At 53.9% G+C, this 23,741-nt stretch overlaps 1 protein-coding gene across 2 annotated transcripts; it reads right to left on the bottom strand.

Moving 5' to 3' along the window:
• Positions 1 to 328: 328 nt before the first annotated feature.
• TTC22 (tetratricopeptide repeat domain 22) lies at positions 329 to 20,558 on the bottom strand. Of its 2 annotated transcripts, none has more exons than XM_049110407.1 (7): positions 19,728 to 20,558; positions 7,027 to 7,082; positions 6,700 to 6,815; positions 6,230 to 6,348; positions 4,326 to 4,619; positions 2,725 to 2,877; positions 329 to 2,222 (listed from the first exon to the last, which is right to left on the bottom strand). In XM_049110407.1, the coding sequence occupies exons 1-7, from the start codon at positions 20,292 to 20,294 to the stop codon at positions 1,686 to 1,688; spliced, it is 1,842 nt and encodes a 613-aa protein (XP_048966364.1). In that variant the 5' UTR covers positions 20,295 to 20,558; the 3' UTR covers positions 329 to 1,685. The 2 variants fall into 2 exon arrangements, with proteins under 2 accessions (XP_048966364.1, XP_025283530.1); XM_025427745.3 differs by having other exon boundaries at positions 4,458 to 4,619; positions 19,728 to 20,470.
• Positions 20,559 to 23,741: the final 3,183 nt, after the last annotated feature.

Below are 23,741 nucleotides of genomic sequence, written 5' to 3'. Positions count from 1 at the left end.
GAGCGGTTTTCTGTCCTAGGTTGTGGGTGGAGAAGGGCGTAGGGGAGGAGTGGAGAGGGCTGTGTATGCTCTTTGCTCTGGAGTCACCTGCTGGACTCTGCTGCAGTGGGGGTAAGAGGAAGGAGGGAGGGGGAGGGCACCACCCACGGCACCACCCACGGCAGGAGCCATGATGAACCCTGAGGTGGTATTTGAGGGCTTTGAGGGTAGTCCCTCTGCCCAGACTTCACAGATTTCACTGTTGGTGTCAGAGCATCATCCTAATGGATATCAGAGTGCCCCATGTGACAGGTGACACATAAACCCTTAACATGTAAACCCTTGATGCTTTAGTATTAATCAGTTTATTAGTATTTTTCCAAACCCGCAAAATGTTGACAGTAAGTTTGAAGTACAAGGGTGGGAGGCCAGGAGGTGTGACTTTGGGCAGGTCACCTCCCTTCTAGGATTCTCATCTACACAGGGAGTTGGAGTGTGAGATCTCTAAGGACTGCACTTCCCAGTCTGTTCTCCATCTGCCACTGGAGATGTGAGAAGCAATGCAGGGGTGCTGGCCTTTCCGTGGTGAAGTCTAAGGATGGGGGATATGAGCAAAGCAATGAGCAGAACTCTCCAAAGAAGGGGGGAAAATGCAAAATAAATCAAACCATTACGGGGGGGGGGGGTGGTCTTGCCATTGTCGGTATGAACAACCATCATTCCCAGAATCTGGCAAGACCTTCATCTGGAATTCTTGGTTACATTGGCTCTTGTAGGTAGGGCCACAAGAATCAGGCTTGGCCATTCTAAAACGTACTGGCAATCAGAGCCTAAGTCTTTGACAAAAAAGTTCCACATCTAGGACTATGTCTAAGACTCTGTGACTAAGAGTTCAAGACTGTAAAATTCCAAGACTTTCTTCACTCTTCTGTGGAAGGTTCATGACTAGGTGCAGCTAGCACTTCCTGATGGGTGGGGACCCCAGGTTTTCCTAAGAACAGAGAAACCAAGCGATGATTCTGTTGGATGGGCTTTATGTCAGGGAGTCTGAGGGCCTTTCAGACCAAGCTCACCAAAGATGAGGCCTGCTGGAAGACTGCGGGGCAGGTAGGCAAAAGGCCTGAGCAGCCAGGTGTAGACCGTTGCTCTGCCCTTAGCGGCTCACCGTGTCGCTTTGCTCTCTGCTCTGGCATGGCTTTTCGGGGAGCGGGACTTGAGACCCACTCCAGTCAATTTATGTAAAGGCGGCTCTATCCTAAGAGTAGAGAGTGTGCTCCCGGCACTCTAAAGACAGGATTGCGCGGATTGCGCGGATTGCGCATTGGGACTAAGCAGCCAATGATGGGGGCAATTGTCTGTAGCTTGCAGCCGTCTTACTTTTTGTGCCTATTTGCACAATTAGGTGCTTCCGACGCCCGTTTCCCAGGGGTCTCTCGCGTCTGGCCCAACACCCCCTGCTCCCCTTCATCAGGTCTTGGTGGCTTAGTGGGAGCGCCAAACTGCCCTCGGTCTCAACTCAACCGCCCCATCCCCACTCATTCCCGATAGAGAATCTAATTGGCTCTGCTCCACACCCAGCCTTCCGCAGGGAAGGCGGGTTTTCAGCATCCAGGTCGGGCCCACCCCGCTGTCGGCGGGGGGCGGGGCGGGGCCTCGGCGGGGCGGGGCCTCGGCGGGGCGGGGCGGGCGGGCGGGGCGGGCGGCCCTTAGAGGGAGAAGGCGCGGCGGCCCCGCGGCACGCTGGCGCCCTCGCCGTCCTGCTCCATGGTCTCGAAGAGCAGCCGCACCAGCGCGGGCCGTCCCTGGGCCACCAAGGCCCGAGCCAGCCCCAGCACCTCGCCCGTGTGGCCGCGCCACACGCGCTGCAGCTCCTGGCGCAGGCGCGCCGCGGGGTACTTGCCCTGGGCGCGGCGCAGCCACTTGTCCACCTCGCGGCCCAGCTCGGCGTCGCTCAGCTGCGCCTGGCTCCACTGCGCCAGCAGCGCCTGCAGCAGGCAGCCGAAGCCCTCGGTGTGGCAGGAGCCCGCGTCGTCCAGCTCCACGGCGCGCTTGAAGCAGGCCGCCGCGTTGGCGTCCTCGCCCTTGATGCGCAGGCACTTGCCGCGCAGCAGCTGCAGCTCGGGCAGCGTGGCGCCCAGCTCCGACTCGCTGGCCTTGGCCAGGAAGACCAGCGCTTGGTTCAGCGCCGCCTCGTCCACCGCCAGCAGCTCCTGCACGGCGTCCACGCCCATGTAGTAGTAGACCTGGGTGGGGCGGGGCGGCGCGGGGGATGAGCCTTTCTCGCGCGGTCCACGCCCGCGGTCCACGCCCGCCCGCACTCGCTCTCGCAAGACTCCATTCCTGGGATCCCACCCTACCTCGAATTTTGGGCCCGCCCCGGGGAAAGGAGGAGACATAGTGGTTCCAGGGCCAGTCCCACCACCTTAGGCCATATAGTCTTGAGCGAGGCACTCTTTGGGCCTCAGTTTTCTCGTCTGTAAAATTACGATAGTGTCGCCTCTTGGTAATAATTCCTTGTGCCCAGAAGGCACCTCTGGGTAAAGAGTACTGGCCCGCACTTCCCGAATGCTTTAGAAAGAGCATGGCCCCGTTCTAAATGCTGCACGTGCATTTTCTCATATAATCCTCACCATGGCTATCGGAGGCAGGGGCATGGTTGTATTTCTCCCTGCCAGGGCTGCCTTGGCAGACAGCAAATAGGTTCTTAGTCAGCCGTTGTCTCCTCAAGCCAAGAGGCTGCCTTACCTGGCCGATGTCCAGGTAGGTCTTGAGGCTTGGACACACCTTGACCACTTCCTCCAGGTCGGCCTTGGCACAAGCCAGGTGGTTCCTGTCAGGCATGCCCCCGAGCCCCATCTTGGCTCGCTCCAGGTCATGCAGGTAGGCTCTGAGGTGGATCTGCCATAGAGAGTCAGCTCGGATGATGCTCCAAGCAAGGGCCCCTCCCCTCCTTTCTACCCTCAATGATGCCAGTCTTTTTTGTAGCCGCTACTCAGGGAAGTTCTATGGTGCAGTAGGAGGCCCCTGAGACTGTGACCCCAGAGTCCTAGGTCCTAGTTCTGTGCCAGCTGTGCAAATGACACCCATTCTGGACCTTAGTTTCACTGTCTGTTACAATGAGGGGGTTGGATGAAGTTAAGAGCCTCTCATTCACTCAACAAATATGTGTTGAGTGGCCGCCATATGCCAGGCCCAGTGCTAAGTACCGGGAATGCAGTGGTGATGAGCTGTTACGAAAGAATAAACAGGGTGCTGAACTAGAGGGGTCTGGGGGAGGGGGCTATTTTAGATAGGATGGCAGTACCTATTTTGTGAGTCCACGTGAACAACTTGGAAGGAATGGCTGGTGGCCCCAACTTACAAGCATCAAATTACAAATGATTCCAGACTCTTGCCTTTATCCCCATTGCTCCTTTCCCTCCATATGTGGAGCATTAAAAAAACTAGATGTTCAGAAGGGGGAGGCATGAGAAGGAAGAAGTAGGAACAAGGGGTCATTGTTGCTGAAGATATTAATGCTTTATAGCCAACCGAGAGCATCATAAGGTGGGGGAGGAGGGAGCTCTGGCTTTGGAGCCATTTGGGCTTGGCTGAATTCCAGCACCCCTCCCCCATTTGCATGTGAACTGGGGAGGGTGTTGTTCAACCTCTGTGAGCCTTATTTTTCACATCTGAAAAATTAGAACACTGATCTCTTTCTTGAAGAGTTCCCTTGACGATTGAGAGAACATATTCTAGCCAAGATCTAGCATATGGTAGGTGCTCAGTTCATTCATTCATTCATTCATTCATTCAAAAAATATTCATCAAGAGCCTGTTATGTGCCAAGTACTGTTCCAGGCACCCAGGATAGAGTAGAGAGCAAAACAACAAAATCCCCTGCCCCTAGGGAGCATATATTTTAGGGTGGGAGAAAGAAAGACAATATACATGATAAATAAATAGCATGTTGGGGAGTGATAAGTGCTAAGAAGAAAAAAGTAAGCCAAAAAAAGAGGACATAAAATGTTGGTGAGAGGTTGACATTTTCAATAAGATGGGGCTACAGCTTCCTTTTTATCAAGACCTCAGGAAGCAAGGATGGAGGCCAATCAGAAGAGCATTCTAGGCAGAGCTCATTATCCATTCCTTGCAGTTTGGGGAATGGAGTTTTAGAGGAGTGTGGCTTGTCCCCGGTCCCAGAGTGCTAGGTGGAGAGGCCGGATTTCCACCCAAATCAGTCAGCATGTATTGAGTGCTAACCAAGTAGAGGCTGGAGGTCATCGACCAGGTTATTGTAGAGGGGTGCCTGCAGTGGGTAGGAGTCACCTTCATTCTTTCACTCAACAACCTTATGGAACACAAACCTGGGGTCTTGATGACTTGTAAGCTCTTTTCCACCATGAAGGCTCTATGACGTTTGGGCTCTGGCAACGCGATCTTGACCCTTGGCCCTTGTTCTGATTCCTGGTGGCAGGATGAGGTGCTGGCCGACTTACCTTGGCTCTTGTGCAGTACGCCTGCCAGTTGAGCTCTGGATCTCGTAGGATATCTAGAGCCATGTTGCAGGTTCCAATGGCCATATCCTGCTTTCCTAGGAAGTGGAAGATTTTGGCCAGGCGATTCAGGATGAGGGGTTGATCCTTGGCTATCTCAATGGCCTAGGGAAGGGAGAAGGGTAAGAGCAAACTATCTGGTTATTTGCCTGACCTGCAGGTCCCCCATCTCTGGATAGAATCATGTCACTGCATTGCTCTTATTCCCTAAGTCCACCTGCCGGTAAGTTTGGTCATAGCATGGAACCTAACGCTTTAGGGTACAACTCACTGGCACTCAACTCCCAAGAACTAGGTTCCCATGCTCCCCACCACGTTCATGTGTCCTGTCCAATGAATCCCTCCATACCCCTAGCAAACCACTCTTCCTTGGACACATCTAGTGTATGCTCCCCCAATTTCCCAGGGCATTTGGAAGGAGGGCCAGAATCAGCCTTTACCTCTCCCATACTTACATGGCACAGTGTTTCTATCGGGGCCACAGCACTTCCCCTCTATATTGTCACTGACGACTGCCTGCCCTGTGCGTGCGTGTTGCTGCCTCTGGGATAGTGAACTCCTGCTGGGACTGCATCTCTGTGCCCGGGCACAGAGCAGGTTCTCAAGGAGGGGTGAAGTCAGTGTGTTTGTTAAATTGGACACCACTCTTAGAATTCTCACGGACCTGCATTTTATATTCTGTTCTGTTTTAAGATCCCTCTTCAAGGACTTGCTTGTTAATCTACCCACCAGCAGACATTAGGGATGTGCCCCCTTGCAGGGCGCTGTGCTGAATGCACAGGTGAATGAATATCACAGGGTCCCTGCCCTCCAGGAAAGACTTCAAAACCGAGCTAAGTGTGGAAACTACCACATCAACGAGGTGCCCAAGAACAAGGCTTGAACTGCACTTTACAGTTTATGGTGAACAGTTTCAATCACTACTTCCTTTGAGCCTCTCAAAGACCTAGAAGGTAGACAGATGACCTAAGTAACACATGATGAGGCTCAGAGATGGAAGTGACTTGTTTAGGGTCACAGGGCCTGAGGGCAGGGCAGGCACAAGACCTCAGCTAAGTTCATTTTCTTTCCACTGTGTCACTGGGGGTCAAGAAGGACAGTGAGAACCAGGGCCTGAAAGGGAGACGCCAGAGGGTATATCTGAGAAATGGCAAATAGCTTAGAAAAGACAAGATTGGGCAGCCCAGGGTGGCCCAGCAGTTTAGCGCCACCTTCAGCCCAGGGCGTGATCCTGGAGACCCAGGATTGAGTCCCACGTCGGAAAAAAGAAAAGACAAGATTGGAGGCCCTTGGGTGGCTCAGTGGTTGAACATCTGCCTTTGGTTCAGGTCGTGATCCTGGGGTTCTGGGATTGAGTCCTGCACTGGGCTCTTCCCGCAGGGAGTCTGCTTCTCCCTCTGCCTATGTCTCTGTCTTCCATAAATAAATAAAATCTTAAAAAAAAAAAAAGAAAGAAAGAAAGAAAGACAAGGCTGGAGAAGTGAGCTTAGAGACTGGGCATGGGGTGGGTCTGATTCTTAACCAAAGAGGAACAATGACAAACATCACTTGTTTTGAATGAAGGGAGGTGGGAGGGTAGGGCACTTCTTGGGTGGGCCACACGGTGGGGGATGGAGCTAGGATGCCCCCCAGAGAAGCAGCGGTTTCCAGGGGAGAAGGCTGGGGTATCCCACTCCATCCCTGGTTTGGAAAGTGGGTGTGGCCAGAGGACGTACCTTGCCGAAGCAGTCCAGGGGGTCGGTTCCTGAGTACCCGCAGTCATGGACACCCATCGGGGTGGTGGAGAAGGTGTCCTTCCTCTCCAGAAGTATCCCGAGGTAGCACCAGGCCAGAGCTGGCAGTGGTGGGGAGGATAGTGTGGGAGAAGGATGTCTAGTAAGCAGTGGCGTGGAGAAAGGGAGGGGGCCCACGAGGGAGATGGCCAGCCCCCCACAAGGTGTCAGCACCCAGGAAGACGAAGGGAGGGACTGTGGCATGAGATCACTGAACAAGGTGCAAAGTGCATTAGTTCTGTGAGATGAATCAATGATTATATGGGACAGAGGGTGAGGGAGAGAGAAACAGGATCTCTGAAAAAGGGAGATGATGCTAGAGGTGGGGACAAGGACAGTGGCAGGTGGGGCTAGTGACAGGTAAAGAGGGAGCCAGGCAGAGGCTGCTCCGCACCTGTCCCAGCCGCCCCTACCTTGGTAGTGGGGGTCCGGAGACTTGAGCACTTGCCGGAGGAGGGCCAACGTGCGGTTGAAGGCGGGCAGCCTCTTCTGCTCCTCGCTGCCCAGCTCTAGGAAGATGCCATCTAGCCTGTGGCCAAGAAGGGGATGTGGGTGGCTGGCACCTCCTCCCAGCTGTCCCTAGGGTGCTGTGAGTACTCCACAGGGCCAGTGGCAGGGAGGGGATCTTGGGGGAGCCCTTGCCATGGAAATGGCCTCAGCCACCTCTTCCCTGGCTCCCAGGCCATGCCTCACCCACCCCACCCTCCACCACCACCCAGTCCATGGCTCCCCAGACTGACCTGATGAAGAGTGTTGCCATGGTGAAGTACCAGCCCCTTTTCTCCTCCATTGGGATCTAGGAAAGCAGAGAATGGCCCGTGGTGCTGTTATAGAGGCACGTAGGGTATTGTTCATAGATTCCCACACTTGCCCCAAACCCTGATTATGGTCCTGGATCTGCCACTGGTAGCCGAGTGACCTTGGGTGAATCACCTCACTTCTCTGACTACACAGGGTTTGACGAGATAATCTGTGTGAACATCCTAAGGTGCCCATCACAGAGCAAGAGTGGGATGCATTTCTTCCCTCCATCTTGCTTTCCTTACTAAGCTTTCCATCCCTTGGCTCCCCGACCTGTGCTCTGGATCTGCCCCCATTGCAGGGCCCACTAGCCACTGGTTGCCTTCTCTCCCCCCCCCACCCCACTGTCCACTCACTTCTCCCCTTTGGTGCACCCCTCAGCCTCCTCCTTCCTGAGAAAGCCCTCTCAGGCTTGTTGATGGAGTTCAGCTGCAGCCCAAGACCCCCCTGAATGGTTTTCCCACTGTTATTCTTGCCAACCTTGCCAGGCATTTAGACTGACTTGGGCACCAGATAAAATATTTATGCTGTTATTTATGGGAGTAGCTGCTGCTGCCTCGGAAAGGAATTTTAATGAAAACCAATAAAACCCCTAGTGCATATCAGCAGCTCTGTTTCGAGCTCTGGCCCCTCCGTCCGCATTCATCTCCTGGTGTGGATCTCCAGGCTGGATTCTGCACTCCCCCCTCCACCTCCCACCGTGGCCTCCTCAGCACAGGACCCCCATCATCCCTCCACCCCAACTCCCAGCAGCCGGGTGAATGTATTAGGCCCGGCCAGCATTTCTGGGCATCTGTGGTGTGAGGCCCTGTTTTGAGTGCTGCAAGGACATGGCACTGAATTGGACCTGTAGCCTGGCCCAAATAGGTTCACAGTCTCTCTAGGAAAACAGATCCAGGCATAAATAATAGAGCTTGGCTGGGTGCCTGCCATGTGCCAGGATTCTGACACCCACCCTCTCAACGTCTCAACAACCTATCGGGTTAAGTATCATCTGCCTTTTACAGATGGACCTATTGAGGCTCAGAGAGGTAAAGTGACTTGCCTAAGGTCACAGAGCATATGTGTGTCAGAGCTGGAACTTGAACCCCCTTTGTTAGGCTCCAAAGCCCATGCTCCCCTTACCACACCAGGCTGCCAGTTAAATCAGTATGAGGCAGAGTTTGAACAAGGCCATGAGAGTGATATGGACAGAAACACTAGGATGGGGAAGCCAGTCCCAGCCAGAAGACTCTGAGAAGGTCTCGCAGAGGACAGGGTGTAAAGGGAATCTTGAACAGCAGTGGTATTTCAGAGGGTGGAGTGGGGGCCGAAGGCATTCCGGATGGAGGGCTCAGTGTGGAGACGTATGGCACGCCTGGTGAGCATGGAGCACGGTGGGTGTGAATGGGGCATTGGGGGAGCAAAGGTTGGCAAGTTATGCCCTGGCTGCTCTGGGGAGGCTGTGGATGAGCTTGGAGGGAGAAGGGAGAAAGAGGGTTTGGAGAGTCAGACCCCACTGAGAGGTGTGACTGCCCATCAAGGGCCTGGACCGAGGGCCCAAGCCAGATCACCCAGAGGAGGCCCCATACAGCACATTTCATAGCCGCTATTCACCAAGTACCTTCTGAGTTTGGCCCAGGCTGGGCAATGGGGACAAGAGAGGAAAGGCAGGGCCCACCTTTAGAAGCTCCCAGTCTAGCACGAAAGCCAGATTATATCACAGTTAGAGGGGAACACCGGGGTTACGGGAGGAAGTATCCTGCTTGACACAGGAGTGCCCACAGAGCCTCTAGAGGAGGACTAGTTGGAGCACGGTTCTCCTTGACAAGTGGGAACCACCCAGGTAGACACCATGAGAGAAGGCATCAGATGGAGCAAAAGCTCAGTGAGAGGTGAGGGAGAGGGGTGTGTTGTAAGGGGCAGGAGGATGAGCCAGTGGGGGCACACAAGGGGGTCCCTGAGCGCAGGTTCAGGAGCCAGAGTCAACGTGCAGGGCCGTGGGGAGCCAGAGAAAGGGGAGTGCCCACATCCAGTGTGTTTTTAGAATTCACACCCCTTGGAGAGCACTCCTGTCACTCAGGTGGGAATATGTGTAAGGGGCTTGAGGTGGGGACAAGGCTGTCCAGAAGGGAGGGCAGCCCTCACCAGGGGTTGAAGAGCATCCCCAAGGGCTCAGTGGGGAACATTTGCCAAAGCAAAAAGTTAGGATGGGCTGCTGAATAACCTGACCTTCTACCTACACGGCACCTGGGACTCGGATTCATAGGGTAAGTACTGTGGGCCACACTGGCCAAAGACCTGGATGTAATGTCAGTGCGTGATCGTGTGAAGGATGGGATGGAAGCATAAGTCCCTAGGCTTCCTGGCTGCCTAGAGGTACGATCTCATGACCTCTGGCCCCGTGCCCACTTTGAGGAGGGCCAAGCTGACTCATGGTAGGGAGAAACAGAACCTGCTGCTTCATTCAGGCACCTGACAAGGAGGTGTGACCACAGCAAGAGCAGAGGCTCAGGAGGCCATAGGAGGCCATGACCCTGGATGGATGAGTTCCCTCTAGGAGGCTGTGTCTCTATCTGCAAAGAGGGATAATAATATAGAGCTCACAGGCATTGTGAGGGCAGTGCCCAGCCCAGACTATGCACTCCATAAATGTTGACCCCCTTTCTGCTGGCTTGGGTTAGAGTTGAGCAGGGTTAGGGGTATCTAGGAGGCTGCTCTGTCCATGGGACCTACTTCAATTCCCTCTGGGGAAATGTCTCAGGCCCTCGAGTCAGACGGGTCCTGGCTCACAGTGCTCTCTACTGCACCCCCCACACACTGTGCTAGTAGGGCCTCAGATCCCCTGTGGGGTCCCAAGCACTTTCTCCCCTTCACAGACCACCCCCAGGGCAGGAGAGCAGGGTGGTGTCCTCAGGGCTCTACCTGGTTCCTCTTTTTTTTTTTTTTTAATTAATTTGCTTTTAATTTAAATTCAATTTGCCAACATACAGTATAACACTTTCCCTGGTTCCTCTTGTTTGGCATTCAAGCCACAAAAAAGTAAGCGAGGTGCTCAAACCAGTTAGTACCTGTCAGAGCAGGCACTTAAATAATCCCAGTGGCCCGAGCATTGTCCTCAGCACTGTTCCCTTGACCACTCTCGGTCTATCTCTGAGGATACTGAGACCACAGAGGTGCAGCAGTGGACCCAGTCACACACTAGTTAGTACCGGGCCTTAAAACTGGTCCCTATCCTTGAGCAATTTAAGAGCCTGGTGAGGGTTTGCTCTATGTAGGCAGTAGCACCACCTGGTGGCAGTGTGCCTGAATTGCAGGGGCAACTGCTCTCCCGGTTCCCTTCAACAGGAAGGCCAAAACAGATTTTCAGAAAAGTAGCTAGCTGAGTGACATCTCTACGACAAATTCCAAACGCAGGCCCTCCTCAGACCCTGCTGAAGAGTGACATTTGCAGGAAGGCTGATGGGGTTGCAGAATCAGAGTGGAGGTAATGGCCCAAACACAGCTAGTCTGAGGCTTCTCCTGGCCTGGGCTTTCATTCTCTATCCCTGTGATGAACCTGGTGGCTGCCGTTAACTCCGCTGTGGGATCCTGGCCCGAAAATGGGCTGTCTCTTTAAAAATCCTTCTGGTTGTAACTAAAGCAGCAGCTAAGGCTGTTACCAGGGGCAACCTGGCAAGCCACAGTGCGTTAAATTAAATTAAACAGGCCTCTGCCTCCCTCCTCCCCTCCCTCCCGGAGAAGGGAGGGGCCATTCCACCTCTCTCCTGGAGAATAAAATTGCCACGAAGTCTCTCAAGGCTGCAAGGAGCTCACTTCCAGAGTTGATGGCTCCCAGAGGCCAGGTTTCGGAGGCAGCCTGGGAGGCCCGGGGAGGGCGGCTGCCAGAGGCGGGGTACTCCACGAGGGCCTGCCCAGCATCGGCTGCGGGCACCCCCCCTTCCACCCCACTTTCTCTTGTTCGGGCCTCCTCACAACCCTGGGGTCTGGAAAGGGGGGGCCAGCCCAGGCTGCTGGCTGCAGGAGTCTCACATTAGGTCGCCACCCCTTGGAAGGTCCATGGGAGGGAGCTGGGTGAGGCCTGACCCTCAAGTAAAATCCTCAGACTCTGGGGCTGAGTAAGGCACAGCCCTCAGGACACTTCCCTGCTCCCTGGAGATCCGTGCTGTTCTTGCCCTCATTTTAGAGAGGGGGAACTGAGGCTCGAAGGGGCAGAGGCTTGCTTACTTAACCTGACATTTCCAGCCAGCTTCCTCTGGCTTTAAAGTTCGTGTCCTTCTCGCACCGTCTAGCTGCATGTGTTTGCACAGCGCCTACCATTTACAGAGTGCACGCACACAAATTCTCTCTGGTCCTCAGACTGTCTTGTGGGTCACCATCACTCTCTTAGCACGGATGGCAAATCAGAGATGGGACCATGTCCTCAAAGTCACATGGCTGGTGTGAAAGCCCAGATGCAAACCTGGAAATGGTGCTTTTGTCGCTATACCAATAATAGCAAATTTTATTGAGCACTTACTATGCGCCAGGCTCATAGTTTCCATGCGTTAAGCCATTCAACCCTGGGGGTTACCTATCAGGTGGTGACTATGATTCTCCCAATTTTACAAAAGAGATGACCATGGTCCAGAGGAGGACAGCTAGAAGGCAGCAGAGCTGGGGCCCAGAAGCCCAGCCCAGTGCCCCTGTACCTAGTGACTCTAGACTAGTGGTTCTCAATGTGTGGTCCCCAACCAGCAGCAGCAGCAGCATCACCTGGCAGTTTGCTAGACATGCTAGTTCCTGACTCACTGATCAGGATCTCTGCAGCAGGAGGCTGGGGAGAACCTGGGGTTTAGCAGGCCCTCTGATGCACTAGATCCTCACTGCACCACACTGTGGGGAGCTGAGTGACAATGGACTGGTTGGTGGATCTCTTTTTGAAATGAACCAAAGGATCAGAATCATGGCCCTCAGCAAAGCCTGAACAGCCAAGTTCCTAGAGCTGCATGGGTGAGGGACAAAGGCAGGTGCTCCGGCAGAACTGACAAAGAATAGGGTCAGGATAAGCCATTACAGGGCAGGTTTGTGATAACCAGGTGGGCATAAGGGTGGATCCTGACTCTTCCACTTACTTCAAAAAGTGGTGCTGGAGAAGGAGATATTGGGGGGCTTGGCTATTTTAAAGGAACTTTGCCAATGATGATTTTATACTCTCCATTTCTGATTCCCTTCTCGAGAGCAGGCTAGGTCTCCTTCAGGAGAGGTGGGATGAACATTTTGGAGCACCGACTCTCCACTGGGTGCCTCAGTGCATCTGTGGATCCTCTCCTCATAGCTGCCTGAGAAGCTGTAACGTGTCCTCCCCCTTTGCTGGGTGAGGAAGCAGAGCCTAATAAAAAAAAAAAAAAAAGCCACCGCCCAGCCCCACAGTCCCGGGGTGGAAGTGCCATTATTCAAGTTTACATCTGCTTCCCTCCAAGGCCCCTGTTCTTTCCACCTCATCACACTGACCCTGCAAAGGCTGATGCTGCAGAAATAAAAGTCACAAGGTGCTAAGCCTCAGGAATCTGTTCTTCCTGCACAACAGGAATGTCCTCTGTGATGACTCGGAGCAGCCTCCCTGCTCTGCACAGGGAGCCCTGCTCCACCCCACCTGTGGGTCATGCACCAGAAAGGCAAAGGGCAGAGGTTTTCCCTCCTCCGATCTAGCTCCTGACACAGGGGGTTGGGGACAAACAGAGGGATGGCACTGGCGTCCTATTCATGTTTCTCCTCGCCAAGGGATCCTGGAAAGGCCCTTGGCCCAGCCTGGGCATCAGCATCTGCATCCATGAACGGGATGATGCCACTTGGCCCATCTGTGTTGTGGGCATGTTGATGAGGGTGGTCAGTGTGACTGGTGGAGGGGACTTGAGGGAGGCGTGCTATGCCACGGAAATCAGTTACCTGTGCCTCCCTGTCCTGGCTTCCCTGGATGGTCTTCATGGAATTTAAGATTTGAGCAGATTGACTGCAGCTTCCCACTGTCACCCCCCTTCTGGTCCTAGGTCTGTCATGTCATGGAAGTGGGTCATCTTTGGCTTGCACTGGTTCCTGAGACTTACAGGACTGTGTTGAGCCACTTCTCTATCCCACTGTCCTTAGAGAGAAGGGACCATGTCTAGTCCTGAGTCCAAAGCCAGCCCTAGCAGCAGTAGAGACTGGGTGGCTCTGAAGAACTCTCTTGCCTTCTGTAGTAATAACGGTGTTGCCCGAATGTTCTCAGCTCCTCCCATGGTCTGTGCTGTGTGTGCAGGAAGGGCAGGAGGAGGCAGGGAGGAGGGGGAGGGCTCACTGGGAAGGGGAAACCTAGGGCTCCCTTGGGTCTGGGTCCTGGCAGCCCCATCAGGGGATGACGATGGGAAGCCCGTGACCATCAATATCGCTGGGGTTGGGCCTTCTGTCTGTGAGCACAGTAACACCTTCCACAACCCTGTCAGGCAGGCACCACTGTCCCCATTTCACAGACATGGTCACTCCGAAAGCCTAAGCAGCCAGCCCAGGGCACCCAGGACATGGCCAGCAGAGCAGGGGTCCTTGCAGGCTGCAGACTCCCACGCGGCCCCTCTGACCACAGTCACACCAGGGGACAGAGGGCTGTGCGTGTGTGCACACGAGGGCACCCTGGGGTTACTGACCAGTTGTGCCCTCTTGGCCCTCCTACCGGGTCCCCACCCCACTGGGTGTGGTGGCTGTTGGAATGTCCACACCTTGGTTTGTGAGGCCTATAAGCACTGCCTCTCTCCATGCCTGCCCTAGCTAGGGGTGCGATCTAGGTGTCAGTGGTGCACTGAGTCACTTTGGGCCAGCCACGGCCCTCCCTGAACCTGTCATGTCCTCAGCGTGATGGGGAATCACAGTTCTCAACTGGCAGTGTGTGAAGTCTGAACAAAAATCAAATGCACCAATGAATGTAGAATCCTGAACTCCGGGCTGGGCACCGGTGTGCTGGTGACTCTTATTATTACCCTGGGCCGTGAGCAGGGGTGAGGGACCTGTGTGAGTGCACACATGTGTGTGGTAAGCCACCAGTATTTGGGTAAAGGGGAAGAAAATCAAATAACTGAGCTGGCTTGGGACAGAGGTTTTTTTTTTATTTTTTAGAGAAATATAGATTCAAGTTACCTTATTTAAAAACAAAAAACAAAAAAACAAACAAACAAAAAAAAAAAAACAAAAAACAAAAAACAAAAAACAGGGGGCAGCCCGGGTGGCTCAGCAGTTTAGCGCCGCCTTCAGCCCAGGGTGTGATCCTGGAGACCCGGGATCAAGTCCCACGTCGGGCTCCCTGCATGGAGCCTGCTTCTCCCTCTGCCTGGGTCTCTGCCTCTCTTTCTTTCTCTCTCTCTCTCTCTCTCTCTCTCTGTGTCTCTCATGAATAAATAAATAAAATCTTTAAAAAAAATAGAGATTTTAAGACTTTAAGTCCAGTGATCCAATTAAATGAAATTTTTTATAAAAGGAAGGTTTATTGAGTGATACTACAAAGCTCCCAAAGAGGGAGGGGACCCAAGAGGGTTGCCCTCAATTAAATGAAATTTAACAACAGTTACAAACACCTCTTAGATGTCCCGCCCTATGCTGAACATTGAGTGGTGGAGGGCTACAGAGAGGCCTGGGCACAGGCCCTTTGACACCGATCCATGGAACGGGCAGAAATCACCTGGAGAGAAGCCAGAGGCTGGGGATGGCTCCAAGAACAAAGCTTATTGCTGTGCAGGGGCAGAGGGTGGGCAGGGAGAAGACTGGGGCCTGACAAAACGGGCACCTTGCCTGCAGCCTTTTGTAGTCTCTCACTAGGGTCTCAGGGCCACCCAGTGAGGTGGGTGTTTGAGTCCCATTTTGCAGATGAGGAAACAGAGGCTCAGGGAGGTAGTGCCTTACCTGTACTAACTGTGATGGAGACAGAATTTTCACCCAGTCTGTCTACCTCCAAAGCTCCCCCCCAATACCCCCTCCACTTTGAGGTTTGTCACTGAGAATCCACCTATGACTCTGTGCACATGCCCGGGAGAAGGGGGTGCTGGCAGGAGGGTAGAAATGCCAGATAAGAGCCTTCTACCTCCTTATATTTGTGTGACTTAAGGAAAAACAGGAGAGAGCGAAGAGCTGGGAATGGAAGTCACGCACACTCACCCTCTCACGCACACACACGTGGCTTACTTTTGGATTATGGGCTGAGTTATCAACTTCATAAGGTTTTCTCTTGTAATTTCAGTCAGCAGATGAACATTGGTTCTTCGGCCACTCTTTATCTTTTGAGCTCCAGAGGCTCCTCCCCACCTGAGACAGTCCCAGCCCCATTAGGATAGAAAAATCTCTGGCAGCTCAGCACAGGGTGGGGCTGACAGTGGGCTGCCCACCCCCAGCTGTGCCCCTTGGGGCCAGGCCTGCTCAGCAGGGGTCCCACAGCCGCTGCTCCCCATGTGCCACCTCCTCCTTCTCTGGCCCAGACTCTGACTTCATCTCTGCCACCTTGCTGCCCCTTCCCCAGCACAGCAACCCACCCCCTCTCCCCAGACACTTCCTCTGCCCTAGATTTCCAGGAGGTGGCCCATGCACAGTGTCCCTCACCACCCACCCGCCATCTGCACTTACTCCACCCCCACTTCTCTGACCTCCCCAGAAAGAGCAAAGACTTTGGAGTCAGACAGAGTGGGCTGGATCCAACTGCCACTTACTAGCTCTGTGACCTTGGGCAGGATATTGAGCCTGGCTCTGCCTCAGTTCCTGCATGTGTAAAATGGGGTCAGAGGGGACAAAGATCACGTCTGGAAGGCACTCTTGGAAGATATTCTTAAGTATCATCTTCTGAGGTTGTTGCGTGTTGTGTGAAGGAAGGTTTCAAGGCAGAGGTGACATCTGAGCTGGGTTTTGAAGGATGGAGTCTACTTTCTAGGCAGAGAGAACAGCAGCTGCCCAGGGAGGTATGAAGGATCACAACACACTGGGAGGAGTAGAAGTGGTTTACGGTTGCTGGGAAGGAAGACGCAACTAACTCAGAGGGCGGGCAGCAGATTTCAGAGGCCGTGTCAGCAGTTCTTGGGGCACCCTGGGCTCTTTTGTGTGAAGCTTTTGGCTGCCCTCTTTCTAAGCTACTCTGCTGTCACTAAAGCCTGCAGTCTCTGCAGGCCCCCCCTGCAGGCCCTTTGCACACACCACGCCCCTGCTGGGAGTGTCCTCACCTCATTCCTGCCAGTACACTCCTGCTTCTTCCAGAACCCTCTGCCACTCCCTTGTGCTGAAAGGAAGTGTTCCTTCTCTGAATCTCAGTCATCACCATTCTATCTCCCAGGACGTGGTGCTGATGGCCCCCCGAAGAACACTTCTATTGCCATCCAAACACTCTGGGGGCCTGTTTTTGGTTCAGAAAGTAAAGCACTCAGACATGACTGTCGCATGGCACAGGCCACTAAACGAATGCCCATGACCTAAGCAGTCGTAGGCACATCTGATTGGTTCCCCCTGGCTTCCTCTCCCAGAGGAGGGGTTCAGGTAAGGGTAAATAAAGGAACAATTTGCTCCTCCCTGTGTCCACAAGCTTCTTAAAGATGGGGCCTGGCACACAGTAGGTGTTCAATAAATGTTAAGATGCTGAACATCTGCCTCTCAGACGTGCCCAGAATGTGCCAGTTAATGGGCACTTTCACCCTATGATTTGATTGGATAATTACAGTAAACCTGAGGCAGAGATCACTATTGCTAACGTTCATGAAGCCAACACTAAGACCAGGAACAAAAGTGACTGTCCAAAGCCACACAGCAAAATGATAAGAGAGCTATGTGCTTGAACCCAAGCCTCCTGCTCTAACTATAATGAAATCATCATTATTTCCCTGATGCGGCCATTGCTTGAGCATCTACTCCCTCTGTGCCCGTGCTTTATAGGCACAATCACTTCCAATTCTCAGATGACAAAATGGGAGCTCCAAATCCCCAACTTTCTCCTGTGATGGGGTTGCTGACCACAGCCAAGGACACAGCACAGAACCTGAGGTCTGGCCATTGCCCACCCGAACTGAAGCAGTCAGTTCCAACTGGAAGCACTGGGCAGCACCCTGCTTGACACCCCGTCCCCTGGGAAGTCACTCACCGGAGGAGGAATGTGCGTGTGGCCCCCACCACAGCCAGGCTGACCAGCAGGGAGAGAGATGTTAGACTCTCTTTGATCCCTATGCCCAAACCTCTGCCTCTGCGCTCACCCCCTCCAGGAAGCCGTCCCCCAGTGACCCCCTTCCTGAGAGCAGGAAGGGACCTTATAGACCACCCAGTTCCCCCTCTCTGCACCCATTTCACAGAGAGGGAAACCACAGTCCAGAAGGGAGAGCCAAGGAGGCTTCCTGGCTCCTAGCTCAGGGCCCTTCAAGGACCACACTCAATACACACTACACTGGCCATGCCTCCCCCTGAGGGTAGCTGGCATTCAGGGCCTCAGGCTCAGGCTTTAGAACAGAAAACCAGGGTCCCTGTGAGCCCCACGTGATGGCCACAGCTACACCCCACATGGGGCAGAGGAGGCTCTCCCAGCCCAGGAGAGGCAGGGGTTGTGGCCGATCTTGTGGCTCTGTGCACACTCTTTTCCGGGTGCCTTCCAAATATCAGCTCTTCGTTATGGCATCCACCAAATGAGGTTGGCCTTGTCTCGCAGCTGAGGTAGCCAAGGACATATGTATTGTCATGATCCCCATTTTGCAGGGAGGGAAGTGGAAGCTCCGTGATGCTGGGGATGGGGCTGGAGGTAACAGAGCGTGGGGGAGTTGGGATTTGGATCTGGACTGTGAGACCCAGAGTCTCTCTCGTCTTAATCTCTACCCTGCAGTGCTCTCTTTAACTCAAATCTGTGCCCTCCACCCCACATTCCCTGCAGTCTGGACTCTACATTTTCTCTCTGAAGCTGGAGAAGGCTTTGGGAGGAAAAGGCTCCAAGGGTGGTGGGCAGGGGTTTTGTGAATGGAGCCCTGTGTGAAGGCTTGTTGTGATTTAAATATCACAAATCTCAGCCATTATAAAGCATCATTGTTATCAGCTAAACTCTGCCTTCACAGAAAAGTCATGGTACATGGATAATACCCTCTACATCATTCATCTGCTATGCAATGCAGGTAACCTTTGGGATGGCTCCCAGTGATCCCCATCACCTGGTATTCACGTCCTTACGGAGTCCCATCCCTCTGAGTGTGAGCTAGACCTAGTGACTTGTTTCTAGTGAACACAATGTAGCAAAAATGACAGGATGCGCATGTGGTGAGGACCTGAGGAGGGGGGGTTCTGGCCAATAGCCAGTGAGGAAACGAATCCTACCTACAGCCACATGAGCTTGGAAGCAGATCCTCCCCGAGCTGAGCAAACCTTCAGATGAGAACACAGCCCAGAGGCACCCAGCTAAGCCATGCCTGGATTCTTGATCCACAAAAACTAGGAGGTAATAAATGCTTCTTGCTTTAAACTGCTAAATTTTGGAGGTTGTCTGTTCTGAGCTATAGGTAACTAATATACCTGGTGTTTTTCTACTTAGTGCCAGGCCCTATTCTGCCCACACAAGCATTCAAGATACATTTATTGAGTGCCACTGTGTGCCAGGCACTGTGTCTGGTATAGGGTTTGCAGTGATAAACCAGACAGGTGTTATCCCCACTCTCAAAGACCTCAAGGCTGAATTAAGGAGACAGATTTATGAACAGACAGTGTGAGCAGTGCTGTGGGGAGCCCAGGGCAGGCACCTGACCCAGCCTGCAGAAGTCAGGGGAGGCTTCCTAGAGGAGGGGATGCCTGAGACAAACCCAAGACTGGGGAGAACCTTCCAGTCAAAGGTGGAGCAGAAGGGTATCATAGAAAGAGGCCAAGAGAGTGGCAAGCGGAGGTGTAAGGAGACTTGGCTCACTGGGGGGGGGGGGGGGGGGGCACAGGGAAGCAGGTTATGGCAAAAGCATGGCTGGAAGGGGGAACACGGCAGAGGAAGAGCACGGAGGGTCTCAGGTGCCCACCGGAGAGCTCTGGACTTATATGCTAGGCAGTGGGGAGTTACCAGGGGTGTCAGCAGCTCAGAGATGTGGCCAGTAAGACTGAGAAACATGATGCTGGCAGCAGAGTGGAGGATGAGGCAAAAGGGTCAATCAGGAGGGCGGGAACCCAGGTGGCATGCTGGCAACTACACTAAGGCAGGAAATGATGGAGGTTGGGCTGGCGGAAGGAGAGTGTGGAGGAGTGGCTGGATCTGCGAGATAAGGGCAGGCGGAATGGACAGGGATTTGGGGTCCAAGTCTATGGGGAAGGCGAGGTGAGGGGGAGAGAGGTCAGAAGGCTGCCCAAGTTGGGTTGTGGAATTGGTTGTGCCATTTACTTAGGGGGAAGTGCAGGGGCGCATGGACAGGTACTTGCTGGGAGGGGCAAGAGGAGAAGGATGAGTGGGCGAGGCTGGTGTTGCAGCCTTGCCAGAAAAGAAACCTAGGCAGACCGTCCGCTAGGAAGCGCAGCAGAGAAAAGCTACAGGCCTGCCGGATTCTGGAGAGGAGAGGCGCACGAGAAGGGGATCCCGGAAGCGGAGGGGCCAGGGTTTGGGGAGAGTCTCGGGTGCGGGGATGCCCCTGCAGACACTGGGGCCACGACCCTGGCCCTCCCGACCCGGGGAGGGGTCACCCACCTGCTGCCCGTAGCCCAGGGCTTTGTCGTAGAGCGCGATGCCCGCGGCCAGCACCCGTGCCCGCTCCTCCAGGCTGGTGCAGCCCACGTCGAGGCCGTGCGCGTAGCCCTGCTCCGCCAGGCAGCGCGCGGCGCGGAGCTGGGGGTCCCCCGCCGCCCCGGACTCGGCCGCCAGCCCCATGAGCGCCGCCAGCCGCCCGGCGCACGCCTCCTCCTCTTCGTCTCGGCCCAGCCGCCCCGACACGTGCGCCAGGTTGGCCCAGGCGTTGAGGTTGCCCGGGTCCTCGTGGGCCACCTCGAGGAAGCGCTCGCGGGCCTCGTCCAGCTCCTCCAGGTGGAAGGCGAGGGCGCCGAGCAGGTGGCGCACGGCGGGGCGCTGCGGGGCGGCCGCCAGCTCGAGCTCCTGTCGCAGGCCGTCCTGCTGCAGCTTCAGGTCCCGGGCGTGGAGCGAGGCCGGTGAGCGCGGCTCGAAGTTGAGCTGCATCTCCAGGTGGAAGTGGCCCGGCAGGTAGTCCAGCTCGTCGATGAGGGCTTCCAGGTCCTCAGCCGCGGCCTCCGGCTCCCCCATGGCAGCCCCGCTGCTCCCCGGGCCTCGCCCCTGCCCCGGAGCGAGCCCCGCGCGGAGGGCGAGGAGGCAGCGCGCGCCACGGCCCGGGGTCCAGCCGCCTCCGGGTCCCGGGGCGCCTCCCTCTGCTGGGAGGGTCTGAGCGGAGGCTCGGTGGGTGTGTCGGCTTTCGCTGCTCGGCGGCTCCTAGACGCCCGCATTGCACAACCAGGTGTGCCGGAAAAACAGGTGCCTGGCCAAATGCAGGGCGCGCACACCACGGTGCGTGGCGCGAGGCCTGTTTCTACTCTCTCTGCTCAGCAGATCAGGGAAGCAGGCTCAGGGGAGAGGACTTGCCCAGGTCACAGAATGGAGCTGTGCCCAGGCAGCCTGGAGCCCAGCTGGCTGAACCCCAGCCCCTTTCTCCGTGGGCGCTTTCTCCCCGCTCCCTGTGTGAGCTCGCTGACCAGCAGGGGCAGGACTGGCCCTTCCAGCTGCCCGCGGAAGCTGCCCTCACTCCTGCCGCTGTCCCCGTCCTCTCCGAAGTGCCTATGTTCTCCTTCCTCTGAAGAGAGCCTGCCACTTGTCTCTGCTCCTCCTTAGGCCCCGACTTATCAGGCTTCCCCACTTAGGACCCTCGACCTCCTCTCTGTCCTGCAGTGGAGAGACTATGGGGCTCCATGTGCTAGTTCTAATCCTGGCTCTCCATCCCTAATCATCTGTGACCTTCATAATTATGAATCACTCTGTATTTTTCTCATCTGTGACATGAGGGTCACATTCTCTCCCCCAAAGGTAGGGTAGATATCCACGGTGAACCTGGTGAACGTCACTCTGGATAACTATCAGCTCCCACTCTTCCCCTTGATTCCCACTGTATCCTGTACCCCACCTGTAGCCCAGGTTTCTTGCTCTTGCCAGTCCCCCCCCCCCCCGCCCCGGGACTGGCACTGGTTGCCCACCATCTAGAAGGCTGGGCTATGCTCCCTGCTGCAAGGCTGCTGGTCCTCCAGTGCTTGGGCTTTGGAGCAAGTCTGGGCTTCAGAGGCCCTCCACCCCTCATTCCACCTGGGCAGGGCTCCTGAGACCCTATTCCTTCATATTCTTGACAAATAGACCAGTGTTTTCAAAAGGGGAAATAGAGACAATTAGTAAACTTGGGGAAAAAATGACTTGAGCAATAATAAGGTAAATTAAAACATCATTCTGGTGTTACCTTTCACCAGTAATTTTAAAATATAATATTTAATAATTTTTAATAAAAGATCATTGCTATCAATTGCTGGTGATCACAAGATGACACTTGGGATCCAACCTTTTTCGGGGTATCAGGGATAGATTTCCAGAGTGATTGGCTCCCCCTCCCTTTTATTGTGGCAACATGTAGTTAACTTAAAACTGACCATTTGAACCATTTTAAAGTGTACAGTCAATAGCATTAAGAATATTCCCATTGTTGGGTTGTCTGGGTGCCTCAGTTGGTTAAGCATCTGCCTTCAGCATAGGCCAAGATCCTGGAGTTCTGGGATTGAACCCTGCGTTGTGGAGCAGGGAGCCTGCTTCTCCCTCTCTCTCTGCCCCTCCTCCCTGCTTGTGTTTTCTCTCTCTCAAATACACAGATTTTTTTTTTTAAAGAATATTCCCATTGTTGTGCAGCCATCACCACCATCCATCTCTAGAACTATTTAATCTCCCCAAACTGAAACTCTGTACCCATTAAACAGAGTCACTGGTAGCCACCATTCCACTTTCTATCTCTCTGAATTTGAAGACTTTAATTACTTCCTATAAATAGAATAATACAATTTTTGTCCTTTTGTGTCTGGCTTATTTCACTTAGCCTGGTGTCTGAAAGGTTCAGCCATGTTGTAGCCTGTCAGAACTTCCTTCCTTTTTTTTTTTTTTAAGATTTTATTTATTTATTTATGAGACACACACACACACACACACACACACACACACACACAGAGGCAGAGACACAGGCAGAGGGAGAAGCAGGTTCCCTGCAGGGAGCCCAATGTGGGTCTCCAGGATCACACCTTGGGCCGAAGTTGGCGCTAAACCGCTGAGCCACTGGGGCTGCCCAACTTCCTTCCTTTTTAAGGGGGAGTAATATTTCATCAAATGTATGTATACACCACATTGTGTTGATCCATTCACCCATCAGTGGATGCTTGGGTTGTTTGCATCTTGGCTATAGGGAACAATACTGCTATGGACAAGGGTATACAAATATCTTTTTGAGTCCCTATTTTCAGTTCTTTTGTCTATACACCCAGAAAGTGGAATGGCTTGGTCAGATCAATTCTATGTTTGATCTGACCAGAGCAGATTTTTTGACCAATTTTTTTGAGAAACTGTTATACTGTTTCCCATAAGAGCTACATCATTTTACATGCCCGCCAACAATGCACAAAGGTTCCAAAGTCTCTACATCTTTGCCAATGCTTGTTATTTTCTGTTTTGTTTTGTGTTTTTTTTTTAAAGATTTTATTTATTCATGAGAGATACACACACACAGAGGCAGAGACATAGGCAGAGGGAGAAGCAGACTCCCTGCAGGGGAGCCTGATGCGGACCTTGATCCCAGGACCCTGGGATCATGACCTGAGCCAAAGGCAGAAGCACAACCACTGAGCCACCCAGGTGCCCTGTTTTTGTGTTTTATAATGGCCATCCTAATGGATGGGTTTTGATCTAACTCTGAGAAGATGAGTAGGAATTGGATGGGAAGTGTAGGTCGCAGGTGCATTTCAGTGGCAGGAAGGGCATAGGGAAAGGCCAGAGGATTGCAGTGCAGGGTATGCCTCAGAGCAGGACAGCCCCGTGTGGCTGACATGTACAGAGTGTGGGCCAGACATGGAAGGGCTGAGGACTGAAGGCAGCGAGGGCAGCACCATCACGGAGGCCTGAATCCTGAGAATCTTGACTTGACTCTGCTGACATAGCAGATGGCTCCAGATTCTGGATGGTTAGACCCTCTTGCAGCCAGAGAGTTCCCAAACCTAATCATGAATCCCATATCCACTGTGTGACCCTACACCTTGCTAGATGTGACCAGGGGAAGTTACTCCCCCTCTCTGAGCCTCGGTTTCTTCTTCTGTGTAATGGGATGGGAGGGGGTTTCAAGAGAGAATGAGTTGGTTGCTAGGGCTGGTGAGTTGCTACGATGGGGAGGCTTTGGGCTGACGTGAGTGGGCAGGCTGCCTTGCTGCAGAGCTGACTCACGCCGGCCTGTACCTGCTCTGGCCTGTCTGGCAGCCAGATTCCCAGCCCAACAGACCTTGGCCTATATTCTACGGTCACTCCTCCAGGAGTCCTGGAGCCAAGGGGCTCAGGCCGAGAGAGAAGCAATGCAGCCACAAGCAGCTTCTGGGCCACACTGACAACGCTCATACTGTCCCGCGGCTAGTCACAGGGCTTCCCCCATGCACAGGACTTGCTGGTGGACACAAACACTTCACTAACGTC

Source organism: Canis lupus, chromosome 5 (assembly GCF_003254725.2).
Source record: "Canis lupus dingo isolate Sandy chromosome 5, ASM325472v2, whole genome shotgun sequence".
Taxonomy (NCBI): Eukaryota; Metazoa; Chordata; class Mammalia; order Carnivora; family Canidae; genus Canis; species Canis lupus.
The sequence above is the reverse complement of the archived record's forward strand: the minus strand, read 5'-3'. Positions and strand labels throughout refer to the sequence as shown.

What these genes read in the sequence shown, in the direction of transcription:
- TTC22 (XM_049110407.1), bottom strand. Translation starts at nt 20,294, where the DNA reads ATGGGGGAGCCGGAGGCCGCGGCTGAGGACCTGGAAGCCCTCATCGAC. An exon ending in CCCTGGGCTACGGGCAGCAG is followed by an intron (nt 7,083 to 19,727) that starts GTGGGTGACCCC and finishes CTGCTTTCCTAG; the next exon opens with ATCCCAATGGAGGAGAAAAG. An exon ending in ATGGCAACACTCTTCATCAG is followed by an intron (nt 6,816 to 7,026) that starts GTCAGTCTGGGG and finishes TCTTGGCCACAG; the next exon opens with GCTAGATGGCATCTTCCTAG.